This window comes from Capra hircus, chromosome 11, assembly GCF_001704415.2.
Source record: "Capra hircus breed San Clemente chromosome 11, ASM170441v1, whole genome shotgun sequence".
Taxonomy (NCBI): Eukaryota; Metazoa; Chordata; class Mammalia; order Artiodactyla; family Bovidae; genus Capra; species Capra hircus.
Window position 1 is genome coordinate 87,085,925 of NC_030818.1, and position 17,579 is coordinate 87,103,503.

A 17,579-nucleotide genomic window follows, 5' to 3' on the forward strand; every position below is an offset into this window, starting at 1 on the left:
AAGAGGTGAAGGGAAGTGGGATTGCCCCAGGAAAGGGCATTTACAGACAGTAAATGTCTGTAAAAGAGGGACAGTCTGATGGGGGCCAGCAAAGCAAAACCCTAGTCCAGGAGACTCAGGCCCCAAGAGGTGGCTCGCCTGAGACTGTGAGCCAAGTTCAACTCCCTTGCTCCTGGTTTTACAAACCCGCATGCAGTTCGGCAGATGCTTTGGGGCATCACCTTTCAAGTGAAGCCGTTTCCCACACCTTGTGCTAGAACAGCCACAACAAAGCCCCCTCCCCAGAACTGCAGAAAGCACATGAACCCCTATGCAATATTTATGAAATACTTTCTAGTTTTTTCTTCCTGGATTGAAACACAAATGTTACCAAGGAACTAACACAAGAACAGTTTTATTGAAATCACTGAACACTTGTGCAGTACTCAATATTAGGATTTTGAGACGTTTTAGACAAAGTCTGTTTCCCTTTAAACGGATGAAGAAACCGGATCCTAGTTGGTGGAAGTTAATGCTTGTATCACACAGCTAATGGGAGGCAGAATCCTAAAATTTGCTTCCAACTTCCACCTGTACCTGACCATGCCAGCTAGTGTTTATTTTTGTGTTGCCTAAGTTTAAGGACCATACAATCTGGATTAACTTTACAACAATAATTTAAGATAGAGAAGGATCCCATATTACAGAAAATTTTAAATCAACTATTGTACCATTTATACAATGAAGGTAACTGACAATGGGACAGGCCAGTGGTCAGCCAACACACAACACAATGTGTTAACAAACAGCCAAAAGATTGATGAGTGCCGCTTATTTCCTTCCATGTTACATCTTGCCTTTTTTGGAGGAAGGAATAAAAAGGCAGATTGATTCAAACCAGCCCTATTAAATATACCAATTAAGTTTATACTTTCTTTTCTGAAATTAATATGAGTGGAACATGTATTAATTATTCACATAACACTAGTTTTCTATTGCCGTTTAAGAATCCAGCAGATGATGCTAAGGTTTAAGCAAATCCTAGAAGTCATTGCACTGAATGGTAACTACTCAGTATTGCTTTCCAAAGTATAAACTACAGATATAATATTTAAAAAACAGATAGTATAAAACTTTTCTAACTTAAAAGTATAAATGGTTAAGTCAACAGCACCTACTTACAAATTTCACAAAATCAGAATAAACACTCAACTTTTAGGAGGGGATATTTCAGTCCTGCCTTTACCACTTAATAGGAGAAAGATCTTATATAGGTGGGTCCTTTCGTTCAGGGGTGATTTCAAAACCAACTTACAATGTTTATATTATATCTTGGATCCCTGCTAAGAAGACTCTTCAAGGATCTTTCAAACTAACTTGCCAAGTTGAGGAACATACAATTTGAGAAACTAAATGATACAGCCCCTCCCGCACACCCAGGTTACCTACAGTGAGCCTGGATCTGAACTTTAGTTCCTAGAGATCTCTCATCTCTTATCCTGAGATACTCAACCTGGGCTCCAGAGCAGGACACCAACCTGTGTTCTAGAGGGCACCACCTGGCTGATATTAATACCTAGGCATGCATAGGATTGAGTCAAAAAGCGCTTCAATTCAATTCATTCAAGAAAAGAAGAAAAATAACATGCTTAGTTTACATAGGCTTAACCTACTCTGGTCACCTAGTAATTCTTGAATTGACTCCCACTACTGGTAAATAGAATACTTTTATATTTGGTGCAGAAACCAACAAATTTAGGTAAAATCAAGCCTTTACCCTGACAGTTCAAACTATGTTTATTTGTATGTAAAGTGCCAGTTTTATATACAAATCATAAGTAAACTTTAAAATCTGCTCAGAAGCAGAGAGTCTGATGTCTTCCTACAGCCTTGTGGCGGTTACTTTTTATAATCTTTCCGGATCAAACTTGCTGGATTCCTTACACTTGGAGGCCAAGAAAGTGGCTGTTAAGACCCAAAGTAAGTCCTGTTCAGCTAGCCTGCCTGCAAAAGCCAAACACAGACAAGATCTTTCAAGAACCCGAGTACCTTTTGACTACTTTCCATCTAGGTGACCCCACTAGCATTAACAGGATTGATTTTGAGGTAGCTACACAGTGCTAAAGATGCCATTAGTAAACATGATGGACAATTCATGGTGTAGCTCGTTGATATGGTTCAAGTGGCTGATTTTTTTCTTTTTTGATGAGAAGGAAAAAAAAATCAGCAAGGTAAGAGCACGTCTTCAGGTCACTTAGAAGTCGGCATCCAAGGTAAAGGAATTCTCTGTCGGACTTGACATCACTCCCATTCTCTGATACTCGCCTACTCTCTTCTCAAAGAAGTTAGTCTTCCCCTCCAGTGAAATATTTTCCATAAAGTCAAATGGATTTTCTACTTTGAAAACCTGAAAAGGTTCATAGCAAAACATAAGCACAGAACACTGGTTTCAGAAAGAACCAGAGGGCTACCCACAATACTTTACCTTGCTAAAGCCCAGTTCCAGCATAAGTCTATCTGCCACGAACTCGATGTACTGCTTCATCAAAGTGCAATTCATCCCAATGAGCTTCACAGGCAGGGCCTCCGTAAGGAACTCCTAGGGGCCAGAGCATAGCTTCTCAATAAAACGGAAGCATTAAGAGGTCTTCTAGTAAGCACAAGGCCTCCCCGTGTTACCCACCTGTTCTATCCTAACTGCATTGACGATTATTTCCTTTACTCTCTGTTCCGAAGGTTTGTGCAACAGGTGTTTGAACATCAGGCAGGCAAAGTCACAGTGCAAACCCTAGAAGAAAAAGGTTTAAAGTCACCAACAGAGCAGTAGAATTCTATCATTAACGTGGAAGAGGAAACTGTGTTAGGCTGGCATTCTTGTAAGACATCCTGTGTGGTCAGACATTTCAAAAGTCAAGGGGAAGATGACTCAACTGCTGTGTTACCTAGGCAGGCTCGGGCCCCACGAGACAGGTCTGGTCCTCACTCCTCTGTGGTTGCCAAGGAGTGGGAGAAAATTTTTCTCAGCATTCTTCCTTCCTACAGCCCTGAGCTTTAACATTCACCACCACTACTTCTGGCAGGAAAGGCAAAACTCTGAATAGGCTGGTTAGTTTTTAGATTTATAACCTAATGTCTGGAAAATCAGTAATAGTAATGCAATTTCAAGTGAATCAAGTCTGCAAGTCTTAGTGCATTCAGGGAGGCCTGGCATGCTGCGATTCATGGGGTCGCAAAGAGTCGGACACGACTGAGCGACTGAACTGAACTAAATTGAACTGAATGTTGGGAGTGGTTTCTCTGGCAGCTCAATGGTAAAGAATTCACCTGCCAAAGCAGGAGATGCAGGTTCGATCCTTGGGTTAGGAAGAGCCCCTGAAGAAGGGAATGGCAACACTCTAGTATCTCTTGCCTGCAAAATTTCACGGACAGAGAAGCCTGGCGTGCTACACAGTCCACAGGGTCACCGAGTCAGACATGACTGAGAACACACACACCCAGATAACACTGATGGGAGTTATACAGAACATCTGGGCACCTTTACTTTCCTCTTTGGCATTTTAATCCAAGTGCATTCAAAGACATATTGGACCTGAATGGATTCAGAGATGTTCGCCAACTAATTTTGAAGTACAGAAGGATCACACAGAAGACCAGATAGAAATACTATTACTTCCCCTAAAAAAAAAATTCCATAGATAGCGAAATACCTATGTATACTGAGAATATGAGCAAAATAATTTCAGCAAATTATTTCATTCTCTGCCAAGATGCCTATGGTTGAACCCACATATTAAATGTGCATTTAAGGCAATCTCACATCTTGGGTTCCCTTCAGTGAACACAGGGTTGTAGGTGTTTGGGGTGTAGGTCAGCCTATTATCTGAATTAGACCCACCTCGTCTCTGCTAATAAGTTCATTGGAAAACGTGAGGCCAGGCATCAGTCCTCGTTTCTTGAGCCAGAATATAGACGCAAAAGAACCGGAAAAGAAGATGCCTTCCACTGCAGCAAAGGCTACCACACGTTCTCCTACAGTTAAAAACAAAATATTTCTGTGAGTGTCTGCCTGTGTTCATAGGAACAAACCAGTAAAATCACTTAGAAAATGAAGCTCAGCGGTAAGTAGGGGCAAAGTCCCTTACCATATGTAGCTTCTTTGTCCCCAATCCAGCGCAAGGCCCAATCGGCCTTCTTCTTCACACAAGGCATCGTCTCAATGGCATTGAAGAGAAATTCCCTGGTAGGCACACACAGATGATCAGTCATTCTAGCAAAGACTTCTAGTATCAGCTTCTAGGTAAGAGCACTGGGACCAAGACCAATTTGGGATTCAAACTGAAATGTTTTCTTTTTACTAGCTTGCTTTTCCCTCCAATGTTTTAGAAAAAATATCAAAAATCCATTTGGTTTATGTTAATAAAATTTAGGTATTCATTAGTTCATACTGAGCCCCACAACCTCAGTCTATCAAGAGCATTGATTGGTTTCATTATTTCAAGTTCAGGTCATACCCTCTTCCTCCCTGTGCCTACTTTGGGAGTCCAGAGATTCCCCAGCCTGTCCCAGTGAGCTTGTTTTCATCAGACCTTGGGCTTCTTTCATTCTCTTTCCTTGTCAACCTGGGTCTTGCCTCTCCCTAGCTTTCAAAGCTCAACCATCAGGCCTTTCTGATCCCTGCCTTCTGGTAATCTCCTCCAATCATGCCCTACCTTTACTAACTTTTTTCATTTGTCTCATTTATGTCTGCAAACATGTTCAAATCATTTTACAACCCCACCCTCCACACCCACAGAGTTTCCTCCATCCTGCTGGCCTTCCAAGTCACCACTCATTTTCCCTCTTCACTTTCTTCCACATCATCTACAAAAGGCTATTCCTCAGCTTCACCACTTCTGTTCTACACAGGCTCTTGTCCTGAAGCTGACTTTAGTATCCGGACTACTCAAACGCCTATTTCTAGTGCTCCCCTCCTCTCCAGTCAATCCTGACAATGTAAAATAGTCCCTACGCTACTCACATTTCTTCTCGGTTATCCCCCAATATATACCATCGTTTCAGGCAAATTGCTGTGTGCCTGAATTAATTTCATGGTTCACTGCTGCCTCTGTGCTATTTATTATGTAATTCCTCCACCTATATTCCGAGGTCTCATTTTCTATATTATGTCGCAAGCCCCTTAAGAGGCTGGTTTTATCTTCAACTTTGTATGCTCTACCCACTCCACCCTGTACCAGCCTCACACTGTAGGTTGACAGATTTGCCAGACGTGAAAACTATCAAACCTAAGTTTTAGCTCATCAGACAGTCTCTTGGAATGTTTTTTCAGAAGGCATTAGATTGGATGTTCATTAGTATGTTTCCAGCTCTAAAAGGATGGAGTAACCTTATAACTGTTTTTAACAACGGACTAGTAAAGTGCATTTAGGCCTGTTCTTAAGAGCAGACATGACCATGGGTGCTAGGAATTTCTTTGACTTGCTCATTTTAGAGTCATTTTCCTATCCCTACACAATTTCAAAAAGTAACAACTAGTAATCCTAAATATGTTGGCATATCACCACCTAAATACTCACCTTTCTTTGGAATCTTTAATGTAAGTGTCAATGAGGAGACTATACATTTCAGAATGTATGTTTTCCATGGCAATTTGGAAGCCATAGAAACAACGAGCCTCGGTAATCTGAACTTCTTGGCTAAACCGCTCCACCTAGTGGTAAAACACAAAGATCAGTTTAAGGAAAATCTACCAGCAGCAATTCAGTCAATGAACATTGGTTGCCTCACACTTCCTTTTTTGTATCATTATAAGCTAGACATAGTAATTCATTTCCATTCATTCCAAGGAGGATGCACTCAAGACATATATGTGACCAGTTATTAAAAAAAACAACAAAGCCACAAAAAGGAGAGCAAATAGATAGTTACTAGGGTTCTGGATCTATTACTATCACTTAATATTGTCTTAACATTGTTTCTCTACAGTTGGGGGAAAAAAATACCATAAGGAAGAAATAACTGCAAAGTACACTACAGAACAGAGAATGCCACAGAATATAAACCCTGGTTTACAGATACATATATATATATATATATATACCCATTCAGTGTGCAAAATTTTAAAAGACAAAAAAGAGAATTGTTAGTTCTCTCATAAATCTTGAATAAAGGTACTTTTTCGGGGGTGAGGGGCAGATGGGGGGAACTCACCAAGTTTTCATTTACTATGCCATCACTTGCTGCAAAGAAAGCCAGCACATGGGAAATAAAATATCTCTCCTCAGGCTTCAGGGCTTCCCAGTGCTGAATGTCCTTGGAAAGGTCCACCTGAAATACAAAAGTGCACAAAGGGTTCAAGCCGGCAGGACCCTCAGACGTAGGCCTAATTGTTCAACTTTAATAAGTCTACTAGCACCACCTGATTTATATACTCCTCATTCTGCCAATTTGAACATCTCACCTCCTGAGTGAACAACCATTCCAAAGAGGGACAGAGAGGGCAGCAAAGCATATTTCAAACATGTTATAGCCGGCCCGGCTGGAGTCTTCCTCTAGAGAGGCAATGGGCAAAGGGTCTTTTAAGTCTCCTAGTTGCTGCATCTGATTACCTCCTCAGCTGTCCAAAAGGAAGCCTCAGCTTTCTTATACATCTGCCAAATATCATGGTATTCGATAGGAAAGATGACAAAGCGGCGGGGGTTTTCTCTCAGAAGTGGTTCGTCCTCCACACTGGGGGCAGATAGCTTAGGGTTCTGTTGGGGGAGAAAAAGTAAGGGAAAAAAAAGTTAAGTATAGGGCGAACCATGAAACTGTCATTTTTTTTTTCAAGCAGAATACCTCCAATGAGGTATACCTCCAATTTCATGGGGCTGAATACAAGTCGGTTGTCATACTTGGATTCTATAGGAGTTTAGGGAAATAGGAAATGTCCAGATGTGCAGTGGTGCTGGGGAGGGAACAGACTTTGGCGGGAAAGCAGCGCGCGCCCAGGAGAGGTGGGTAGGGTTTGAGAGCAGACAATGAGGCTTTGGCGCCAAGCAGCCTCCGCCCGCACCTCCTTGCCTGCAGCGCCCCCTCGCCGGGCGCTCCCGCCGCAGCCCACCTACTCACCGGCTCGGAGGGCTCCTGGAAGATCCTCCTCGCGGTCTTGCTGGCCAGCACGCGGGTCCCGCTGAGGGAAGGGGGCTGCAGGGAGGCGCGTGGTCAGAGGCCTGCCCGAGCCCCCACCCACCCACCCACAGGACCCTGCCGCCCTGCCCCCGCCCCCCCGCGGCGCTCACAGTGTTCTCCTTGTCTGCTAGGCTGAGCCCCTTCAGGGGCGAGAGCTGCTGCTGCTGCGGGTCAGCGATGGTGGCGAGCGGGACGCGGACGGAGAGCATGGTGGCGAGAAGGTCAGCGCGATAGGGGCTGCGCGCGAGTCCCGAGAGCCCCTGCACGGCCCCGCGGGGGAATATTTAAAGCTCCCGGCGCCGGCCCAGTGGGCGGGGACACTTCCCCATTGGCTGGATCCCGGCTGCCCCCGCCCACCCCACACAGATTCAAGCGCTGCGCGGGAGCACAGGCTGACCCCCCAGTCCCTGCCCTACCGGGACCCCCCGGCACCTGCCCCTCCCAGTCCTCTGGGGGGCCGCGGGCGCCGCCGTCCGCCTCGCCGAGGGCCTAGTCGCACAAAGGCTGCAGCCCCTGCGCGCTCCGTGCGCCCTAGCGGGCGCGCAGGCTCTCGCGCGCGTCCCCGGGACGGTTTGGGATTGAATGAAGCAACGCGATTGGAGCCCGCCAGCCCGCGAGCGGGAGAGAATTCCCCACCCCCGCGGAGCCCCACCTCTCTGAAGACCTCTCTGGAACCCGGCTCTCGGTTCCGCGTAAATGGTTTTTGCATATGAGCTTGGTACGGAGGCCCTTAAAACGCCCCTGGCTGCGAGGGAGATGTGGCTGCGGCGATCTGGATACGTGTGTGTACCCGGGTGGGGGTGCCAGGTTCCTGAGGTCCGGCAAAGGAGGGGGCTGGCCGGTGGTGACCGCCTAACGGTTAGGGCCGCGGAACTACAGGGTCCCCGGGGTGCAATGGCTGTGTCCCTTGGACACGTCATCTGTTGTCCCCTCGCTGGTGAAATGGGCTTGCAGCCATATCTAAGCTGTGGGCTTTCTAATAAAATGAGAAGACTAAATGAGGTCATTCATGAACAATACGAAGTCCATTGTAAACCTTCAAGCTGATAACAGAGAGAGAGGGTCTTTGGTGAAGTTTCCCCCTGAAATCTGGTCCTTAACGTAGACAGTGTTATTAAAATTGAAAACTGAGCGAAGATTCAGAGAAAAAGTTCAGAGAATGATTGAATAACTATGACTTCATTTACTGCTTTAAAAGTGAAGTCGTTCAGTTGTGTCCCCAGGCTCCTCCGTCCATGGGATTTTCCAGGCAAGAGTACTGGAGTGGGTTGCCATTTCCTTCTCCAGGGGATATTCCTGACCCAGGGATCGAACCCCGGTCTCCCGCACTGCAAGCAGACGTTTTACGTCTGAGCCACCAGGGAAGCCTAAACAAGCCCATTTACTGCTTATTGGGCCTCAAAGAGCTTGAAGAGGAGGTTGAAACCCTCCATTGGGGTGATGGTGGAGACATAAACTTAGTAACATTTTAATTTTGCTTTACACTTGGCCTTGCAAATTTGCGGTAGATTTTTGCCCTGCATGTGGCAAAACGCCAGAAATGACTGATGAGATCCAGGAAAGAAATGATTAACCAGGATAAGCTCTAACAGCGCACACACTCAGGGCTGTCACTGAGTGAGGCTTGGACTTTGTACAATGTCTTTTCTAGATATAATACTTTTAAGAGGTGGGGGTAGGGAAGATACCCTCCCCACAGAGGTCTATTTCTTAGAGTACTGTATACTGTGTTTAAAGTGTTCTCTAAGCCTGAGAAGAAAGATCAGCGACCATTGTATCTCTTAGACAAAGCAACAACTAAAACTTTGGTCTCAATCATGTGTTTGAAAGCAACTCACAGACATTGTCAGTTTCCCCGTCGGCATGTACCTCCAGAAAATGGGTGTTTTTATTGACAGATGTGATCATAGCTTTATCAGCCATGAAACTAACAAAACTATCGAGGAGTCCTTGGTATCCTCTGATACCTGACTCACATTCCGATTTCGGGTAATCCATATCCGAGCTGCTCCTTTTGGTTGCTGCCCCAGGCACCATGTGCTTTTTTATAAGCTCCTGCTATACAGTCTGTGCACGGGTACCATAAAGGCACTCTGAGAGCCAGAAGCTGTGACTTCATTTTCTGTTGAACAGCCACGAGGCAGTGGTGGTGGAGGTGGGGGACGGTAAGCCGCCTTCCTCACCGTCCCCTCCTCCCACCTCTGAGTCATTCCGGCTTGTCCCGACTTCCTCCTACATCGGGTTTTTACTGCTCTCACTTTACAAAGGAGGAAGAAAGGGCCGAAGGCTACGTGGCCCCGCCGAGGGGTCACACATCCGGATCAAGGTTCTGGTCTGCAGTGGCCCCGTCCGTCTCTTTCCCTGGGTACTGTAGAGCGAAAGGGCCCCGGCGGGACCAGGTCCGGCCCAATCCCCGGAAGAGAGGATGCTCCCGGCAGCCGCCAAGCGCTGGGATCTTCCCCCTTTTCCCTTCAGCGCCCGTTTTGACAGCTACTCTGCGACTGGTCCGCACACGGAGGCTCCGCCCCCAACTTCCGGGAGGCCTAGCTCATTCATAGCTTTGCGATCCCACGCCGGCCACCGCAAGCCTCACCCCGCTTCCGCCGCCCGCCCCCCAGTGGCCACGCCCCACAGAAGTCGCACTTTTTTTTTCCGCCTGGAGGCGCGTGAGAGGCGGCGTAGTGACATCTACCCTGCCCCTCGCTCGCTCCACCCCTAGGCAGCATCACTAAGGGTCAGCTCACCCAGGGAGCTCAAGTGAGTTTCAGGGAGCTCAAGTGAGTTTCCCGATGCCGCTCACGCCTCCATATATACCTGACATCGTACTGGAGACTGTCATAGTAATACTAATGACGATGACCCTATAGCCGCTGGACCAGGCGATTTACACTTTAATCCGGAGACAGTGGGAAAGTAGGTGTTTTCAGACCTGGTCTTAGGTTGAGACTAAGTACTTTGGCCACCTCATGCGAAGAGTTGACTCATTGGGAAAGAGTCTGCTGCTGGGAGGGATTGGGGGCAGGAGGAGAAGGGGACGACAGAGGATGAGATGGCTGGATGGCATTACCGACTCGATGGACGTGTGTATGAGTGAACTCCAGGAGCTGGTGATGGACAGGGAGGCCTGGCGTGCTGCGATTCATGGGGTCGCAAAGAGTCGGACGCGACTGAGCGACTGAACTGAACTGAACTGAAGGCCCGAGAGGCAAGGAGACTGCCCAAGGTCACACAGCTCCTTTCACTGCACAGCTGCAACTTTTCTCTTCCAACTTTTTATTAACAGTATTTTCTTTTTTTTTTTTTGATACGAACAGTCCCACAGCATTTATTGTCATCTGGTAATAACATAAGGGTGAGCAGAACAATATGAATACACGTTTTAGAGCTACATCTCTAACAAAGGACACCTAAAAAACCCAGTTGTTTGGTATTGCCAAACAATTTCTCACTTCATCTGTCACTTCTAGTTGGAGACACTTTGGAGCAGAGTAATGTTATCTCCTTTTAGCATGATCCGACCCAGTTGTTTTCTTGACTTTGTTTTAGAATGAATCTCTTCTGCATCATCTAATACGAGGTTCATATACTCATCAAAGCCAATGATACAGCCCTCTATCCGCATATTCACTTGCTCATAAAGCCACACCTGAATCCGCGATCTATTTTGCAAGTATCTGAAGATGAGATTGATGGGCTGCACCATCACCTTCTGCACCTTCTGGCCCTGGCCCCAGTACGCCATGCTATTATTAACAGTATTTTCAACAGAGACTTCCGTGGTGGTGGCCCAGTGGATAAGAATCTGCCTGCCAATGCAGCGGACTCGGTTCCATCTATGGTCCAGGAAGATCCCACATGCCTTGTAACAACAGAGCCTGCAGGCCACAGCTACAGAGCCCACGCATCCTGGAACCCAGAGCTCCAGAACAAGAGAAGCAGTGGCAATGAGAAGCCCCTGCTCCCAGCAACTAGAGAAAACCCCCGCACAGCAACCAAGACCTAGTACAGCCAAAACATAAAATAATAATAAATAAATTATTTTTTTTTTAATTTAAGAAATGTATTCTACAGCCACTTCCCTCGTAGTCCAGTGGCTAAGACTCCAGGTTCCCACTGTAGAGGTCCTGGGTTCAATCCCTGGTCAGGGAAGTAGATCCCACATGCCACATCTAAGACCCCACACAGCCAGATAAATATATATATTTTTTTTAATGTTTTCAACGTACAGAAAAATGGGAAGAAGTCTACAGTGTTCACCCATCACCTAGGATTCAACAGTTTTTTCCCTTTTGCCCTATTTGCTCCATCCTCCTCTACAGGTATGTGACACTGTTTTTTTCTGGATCATTTGATGTGTGTTGTAGATGATACTTCACACCTAGATATTTCAGCATAGTGCAGCATGTAGCTCCTAAAAGTATCCACATTTTCTAACATAACCACAATGCCATATTCAGACCTAAGAAAACTAACATAAATTCTGTATATCAATCAATATCTAGTCCATAAGTCTCTTAATTTGGTTTGTTCATTTTTGGTGCAGGATCCTATTAAATGCATGCATTACAGTTGGTTATTGTGTGTTTTTAGTCTCTTTTGATTCCAACAACTCCTCCACCTTTTTCCTCCATGACACAAACTTTTCAAAGTCCAGGCTAGTTTTCTTGTAGACTGTCCCACATTCTACATTTCTCTCATGTGTCTTCACATTATCATTTAACTTGTCTTGCTAATCCCTGTATTTAAACTGAAAGATCTAAAGGTTTTATTAGATTAATTTATCTTTTTTTGCATGTGGTAAAATATACCTAAGCTAAAATTCACTGTTTGAACCATTTTCAAGTGCTCATTTACAGCATTATGCAAACATTGTCACCATCCATCTCCAGAACGTGTTATCATCTCATTAAACACTAGCTCCCCATTCCTCCCTCCCAGCAATCTCTTGTAAAAACCATTCTACTTTCTGGACTTCCCTGATGGCATGGTGGATGGGAGTCCGCTGGCCAGTGCAGGAGCCAGGGGTTCGATCCCTGGTTCAGGAAGATCCCACATGCCACAGAGCAGCTAAGCCCATGCACCATAACTGCTGAAGCCCTGTGCACCCTAGAGCTCTTGTTTCCCAACAAGAGAAGCCACTGCAATGAGAAGCCCACTCACCACAATTGCCCCAATTAGAGAAAGCCCTCACAAAGCAACAAAGACCCAGTGCAGCCAAATATAAATAAAGTTATTTTTTTAAATTCTACTTTCTATATGAATATAAGTGCCTCATGTGAATGCATTCTTACAATATTTGTCCTTTTGGGTCTAGCTTTTTTAATTTAGCGTAATGTCTTCTTTATTCTTTTTTTTAATAGAAAATAGTTTAGGTATTGCCATGTTTTACAGCTTTTTAAAATTGAGGTACAGTTAACATATAATGTTATATTAGTTTCAGGTGCACAACATAATGATTTAGTATTTGTGTGCATTGCAAAATAATCTCCACAATAAACTAGTTAACATCTGTCACCATCAGTTCAGTTCAGTTCAGTTGCTCAGTCGTGTCTGACTCTGCAACCCCAGGGACTGGAGCACACCAGGCCTCCCTGTCCATCACCAACTCCCAGAGCTCAGTCAGACTCATGTCCATTGAGTCAGTGATGCCATCCAACCATCTCATCCTCTGTCATCCCCTTCTCCTGCCTTCAATCTTTCCCAGCATCAGGGTCTTTTCAAATGAGTCAGTTCTTTTCATCAGGTGGCCAAAGTATTGGAGTTTCAGCTTCAGCATCAGTCCTTCCAATGAATATTGAGGACTGATTTCCTTTAGGATGGACTGGTTGGATCTCCTTGCAATCCAAGGGACTCTCAAGAGTCTTCTCCAACACCACAGTTCAAAAGCATCAATTCTTCGGCACTCAGCTGTCTTTATGGTCCAACTCTCACATCCATCCATGACTACTGGAAAAGCCATAGCTTTGACTAGACGGACCTTTGTTGGCAAAGTAATGTCTCTCCTTTTTAATATGCTGTCTAGGTTGGTCATAACTTTTCTTCCAAGGAGTAAGCGTCTTTTAATTTCATGGCTACAGTCACCATCTGCAGTGATTTTGGAGCCCCCCAAAATAAAGTCTGTGTTTCCATTGTTTCCCCATCTATTTCCCTACATAGTTAGTTTTTTTTTCTTGGGATGAGGACTTTTAGGATCTACTCTCAGCAATATTCAAATATGCAATACAATATTATTAACTAGATATGCATTACACCCTATGACTTGTAGCATAATGTCTTCAGCATTCAGCCATGTTGTAGCCTGAGTCAGAACTTCATTCCTTTTTAAGGCTGAACAATATTCCCCTGTGTGGGTATCCCACAGTTTGTTGATGAGATTTCCTTTCTGCAGTCTATCAGGCCCTCCCCTCCATGGAGTTCTTTGTTTCCCAACTGCTAGGAAGCAAGTCAACCCTCCTCTAAACTGAGCTACGTATGTGGCTCTAGAGCACCTCCTTCCTCTTCCTGAACTTGGCACCCCACCTTTCAGACTTTCTGGATGCTCAGACTTCTCTGTTGAAAACACATCATTGGGAAGCAGGAAGATGGAATACTCCATTCCAGGCATGACTGTGGGCTGTGGAATTTCGAGAGCGAGGCAGTGGGCTGAGGAGTGGAGTTGGGTCCACCTCCCTCTGCCCTCCAGTCTCTCTGCCTAATGCCAGAAAACTTGCCAAGGGACATCCCCCTCCATATATCTATCTCCTTTGAAAATGCACCCCCCTATCTTACCCCGGAGGGACCCCATATTACCCTCCTTCCTCCAGTCTGGGCCTTTCCATACTCTCCTGTCTGTCTCCAGAACCCTGCTCCAGTCTTCCTGGGCCCAGGTCAAGCCCCTCTCCCAAAGGCTGTGGGTTTGCCCCTTCCAGGCTATGTCTGAAAGACTGACTTGAAAAAGAAAGAAAAATAAGAATGTCAGGCCATGACTTTGCAGGTCCAATGGCACCCCACTCCAGTACTCTTGCCTGGGAAATCCCATGGATGAAGGAGCCTGGAAGGCTGCAGTCCATGGGGTCGCTAAGAGTCGGACACGACTGGGCGACTTCACTTTCACTTTGCACTTTCATGCATTGGAGAAGGCAATGGCAACCCACTCCAGTGTTCTTGCCTGGAGAATCCCAGGGACGGGGGAGCCTGGTGGGCTGCCGTCTATGGGGTCGCACAGAGTCGGACACCACTGAAGCGACTTAGCAGAAGGTTAGTTTAGTTCTCTCCCCAATTCAGCTTCCTGTCTGCTTATTACTGAATAATTTCTTCTCTAATAGCCTTCTTCCCTGGATAAAGAGGCCATCATATTGACTTTTTTCTAAGTACAATGGTGTGTGTGTGTTTGGGAGGATGGGGGTGCAGCCACCTTAATGTTATTCTGAACTGGTCGACTGAGAGCAGCCTAAACAAATAAGATGTAATTCCTGCTTTTAGTGAGTGTGTAGGGGGCTGCGGGCTTGCTTCCCTGATGGCTCAGTGGTGAAGAATCCGCCTGCCAGTACAGAACACTCAGTTCGATCCCTGGGTTGGGAATATCCCCTGAAGATGAAAATGGCAACCCACTCCACTATTTTTGCCTAGAAAATCCTGTGGACAGAGGAGCCTGGTGTGCTACAGTCCATGGGGTTGCAAAAGAGACATGACTTAGGGACTAAACAATAAGGGGCTAGGGAGGGGAGGGGGAAAAGCAGGATCAGCTCCAGCACAGAGATAAAATATCCTAGGCCACTGCCCACCATCTTAGCTAAATAACAACTTCAAGAGGGAGAGAAGAAAAGCCCAGGAGAATCCACCCACAAAACCCCAACAATTCACTTCCTGGCAGTTCAGGTGCTTTTAGACCAGGTCAGCATAGTGGAATAAAGGGCCCAACACTGGATTCAGGTCTGAATTTGTGTCACTTCTTATTTATTTGATGGCCTTGGACCAATCACTTGACATTTCTGAGCCCGTTGCTCTACTGATAAAATGGGCGTGATGATTTCTACACCATGGGGTGAGCCTAAGGACTAAATGGGCTAAGATATTTAGCTCAATCCTTGCCATTTAGTCAGTCTCGCTGAACACTCTTAGCTCCTTGGAACACAAAACTCAAATTACTCCAGTGTGTTTTTCTTAGGTTCCTAGCTCAGTTCATCTCTGGGTCGTCAGTTAACCACAGCCCTGGATTTGCTATTCCAGCCCCTCTGTCCCCATCTGTTTTTTCTCCTCCCCATACCACCACAGTATTCCTCATGCCGATGAGTGAAGCAGAAGCAGCCCCTGTCGCCCAAGCCAGAGGGCCCTGCTGCACCCGCCGGCCATCACAAGTGGGGGCCAAGTTTCCTCCAAGGAAACAAAGGGGTAACTCATTAGGAAGAGGGAACCAGGCCCAAGTGTCTCAACTCCACGAAGCCCCTATGCCTCCTCTCCTAATTCTTACTCTCATGAAAGCATCCATCCCTTGAAATTCTGACCTGAGGCCTGTCCTAACTAGCCAGGTCTGATGACATCCATGCTAAAGGGTGTCACCTCTGGACATCCCAGCTCCAGTGTGTGCCTGGTCTGAGCAGCAACTTGACTGCTCTCTTCAGGCCTGATATCTGTGTTATGGGGCTGCCCCATCACTCCTCAGCTTGTCATTGTCTGCTGTGCCGTCTTAGGTCGTCAGATTGAGCATGGGGATGGGGGTGAAGAAGGCAGTGCCCGTGAGTGGACACAAAATGGTTGAATTCAAAGAATGAGGAAGAAGAGGCATCATGGCATAGAGATCTTGAACCTAGACTGTGAATCCCAGCTGCACCAAGAAGCACTTCCAGCCTGCAAGAACTTTGTACTGGACCAAAGAACAAAGAGATACATGAGGGGGCTTGGGTCAAAAGCCCAGGAAAAATTATGTGTTCCTTTGTGTCTAACTCTCTGCAGCCCCATGGACTGTAGCCTGCAAGGCTTCTCTGTCCGTGGAATTTCCCAGGTAAGAATACTGAGTGGGTTGCTGTTTCCTGCTCCAAGGGATCTTCTCAACCCAAGGACTGAACCCACGTCTCTTGAGTCTCCTGCACTGGCAGGTGAATTCTTTACCACTAGTACCATCTGGGAAGCCCACAAAAGCCCAGATTTTCTCCTATTTAATGAGAAGGAGGACATCTTTGAAATTCACCTTTTTTCATGGTTTGAAGAGAACTAGCATTTGTTAAAGAGAATGTCTCTTCTTAGAAGAAATCCTGCCCACAGGTTTTCTCTAGTTGCATCCAGCAGGGGCTGCTCTCCAGTTGTGGCAGGCAGGCTCCTTGGGGCGGCTTCTCTCCCTACAGAGCACAAGTTCTAGGGTACCAGCTTCAGTAGTTGTGGCTCAAGAGTTAGTTATCCTCATGGCATGTGGGATCTTCCCAGACCAGGGATCGAACCTGTGTCCCCTGCATTGGCTGGCAAATTCTTAGCCACTGGACTACTTGGGAAGCCCTGGCCTACCCTTTTAGTTAAAACTTTGAAATTAATTTATGTACAGCTCACCAGAATTGGGCAGGAAATGGTTAAGCAGGAAGAACCCCACCCCTCCTTGCCCCAAACAGTTGGAGCCTTTGATATGGGCCTCAACCATACCGAAGATGGGAGAAGAATTTAGGCAGTTCTTGCCCCCACAGCCTGGTGGAACCCTAAATTCCAGACAAACAGATTCAGGGCATCAGTCATCCAGACAGAATCAGGCAGCCAGCACAGTGCAGGACTGAGACCAGGGCTTTTCTTTTTCCTGGGGTAGCCCCTAAAAAATGACATTGAAAAGTAGCATGCTCCTTTGTACACATGTAAGTTGATCTTTAAACATCTTCGTGGTAAGTTAAAGTAGTTGCAGGGGATGTCGTTTCCACCATGTGGCACAAATATTAGCATCTCAAAAGCAATGTGTTTCTTAAAATCCCAAATCCAGACTTCTGTAGGCTTCTTAAGTTTAAATTCTTGCTCTTTTCCTTCTAATCTCCACTGTTGATGGTATGACTTCCATTCCAGGTGGCTCGGTGGTAAACAATTGCCTGCCAATGGCAGCAGATGCAGGAGATGCTGGTTTGATCCCTGGGCTGGCAAGATCCCCTGGAGAAGGAAATGACAACCGGCTCCCGTATTCTTGCCTGGGAAATTCCATGGACAGAAGAGCCTGGCGGGCTATTGTCTATCGGGTCACAAAGAGTTGGACATGACTGAGCAGGTATGTGCACGTAATCCAGCTTATTGTTTTTCTTTTGAAGTTAGTTTACTTTGTTCACCTGGGAAGGGTATCAGCTCCCCAGGGTAGAGCCGGCCTTGGAGAGCTCTGGAGAGGGTGGTCCCCCTACATAAGTCAGCACCTTCTGCATCCTCCTGGAAGCTTCACTTTCACCTCGAGGGAAAAATGAGCTCCAGCCAGAGGAAGAGCTTTGCAAGACACACGT

The 17,579-nt window shown here is 46.2% G+C and overlaps 1 protein-coding gene and 1 pseudogene across 2 annotated transcripts; both read right to left on the bottom strand.

Annotated features, from left to right (window-relative positions):
- RRM2 (ribonucleotide reductase regulatory subunit M2) lies at positions 379-7,417 on the bottom strand. Its single transcript, XM_018055666.1, has 10 exons — positions 7,257-7,417; positions 7,087-7,161; positions 6,585-6,728; positions 6,187-6,303; positions 5,553-5,686; positions 4,122-4,216; positions 3,875-4,008; positions 2,663-2,767; positions 2,465-2,578; positions 379-2,386 (listed from the first exon to the last, which is right to left on the bottom strand). The coding sequence occupies exons 1-10, from the start codon at positions 7,353-7,355 to the stop codon at positions 2,234-2,236; spliced, it is 1,170 nt and encodes a 389-aa protein (XP_017911155.1). The 5' UTR covers positions 7,356-7,417; the 3' UTR covers positions 379-2,233.
- Positions 10,437-10,889, bottom strand: LOC106502643 (annotated as a pseudogene). Its single transcript, XR_001296277.2, has one exon. The product of XR_001296277.2 is annotated as a small nuclear ribonucleoprotein E pseudogene (transcript).

Bases quoted from the DNA above. Each gene is read 5' to 3' on its own strand.
- RRM2 (XM_018055666.1), bottom strand. From the start codon at position 7,355: ATGCTCTCCGTCCGCGTCCCGCTCGCCACCATCGCTGACCCGCAGCAG. The intron at 4,217-5,552 runs GTGAGTATTTAG...TGTGCCTACCAG, and splicing joins ATTAAAGATTCCAAAGAAAG to GGAATTTCTCTTCAATGCCA. The intron at 2,387-2,464 runs GTAAAGTATTGT...GAACCTTTTCAG, and splicing joins TGGAACTGGGCTTTAGCAAG to GTTTTCAAAGTAGAAAATCC.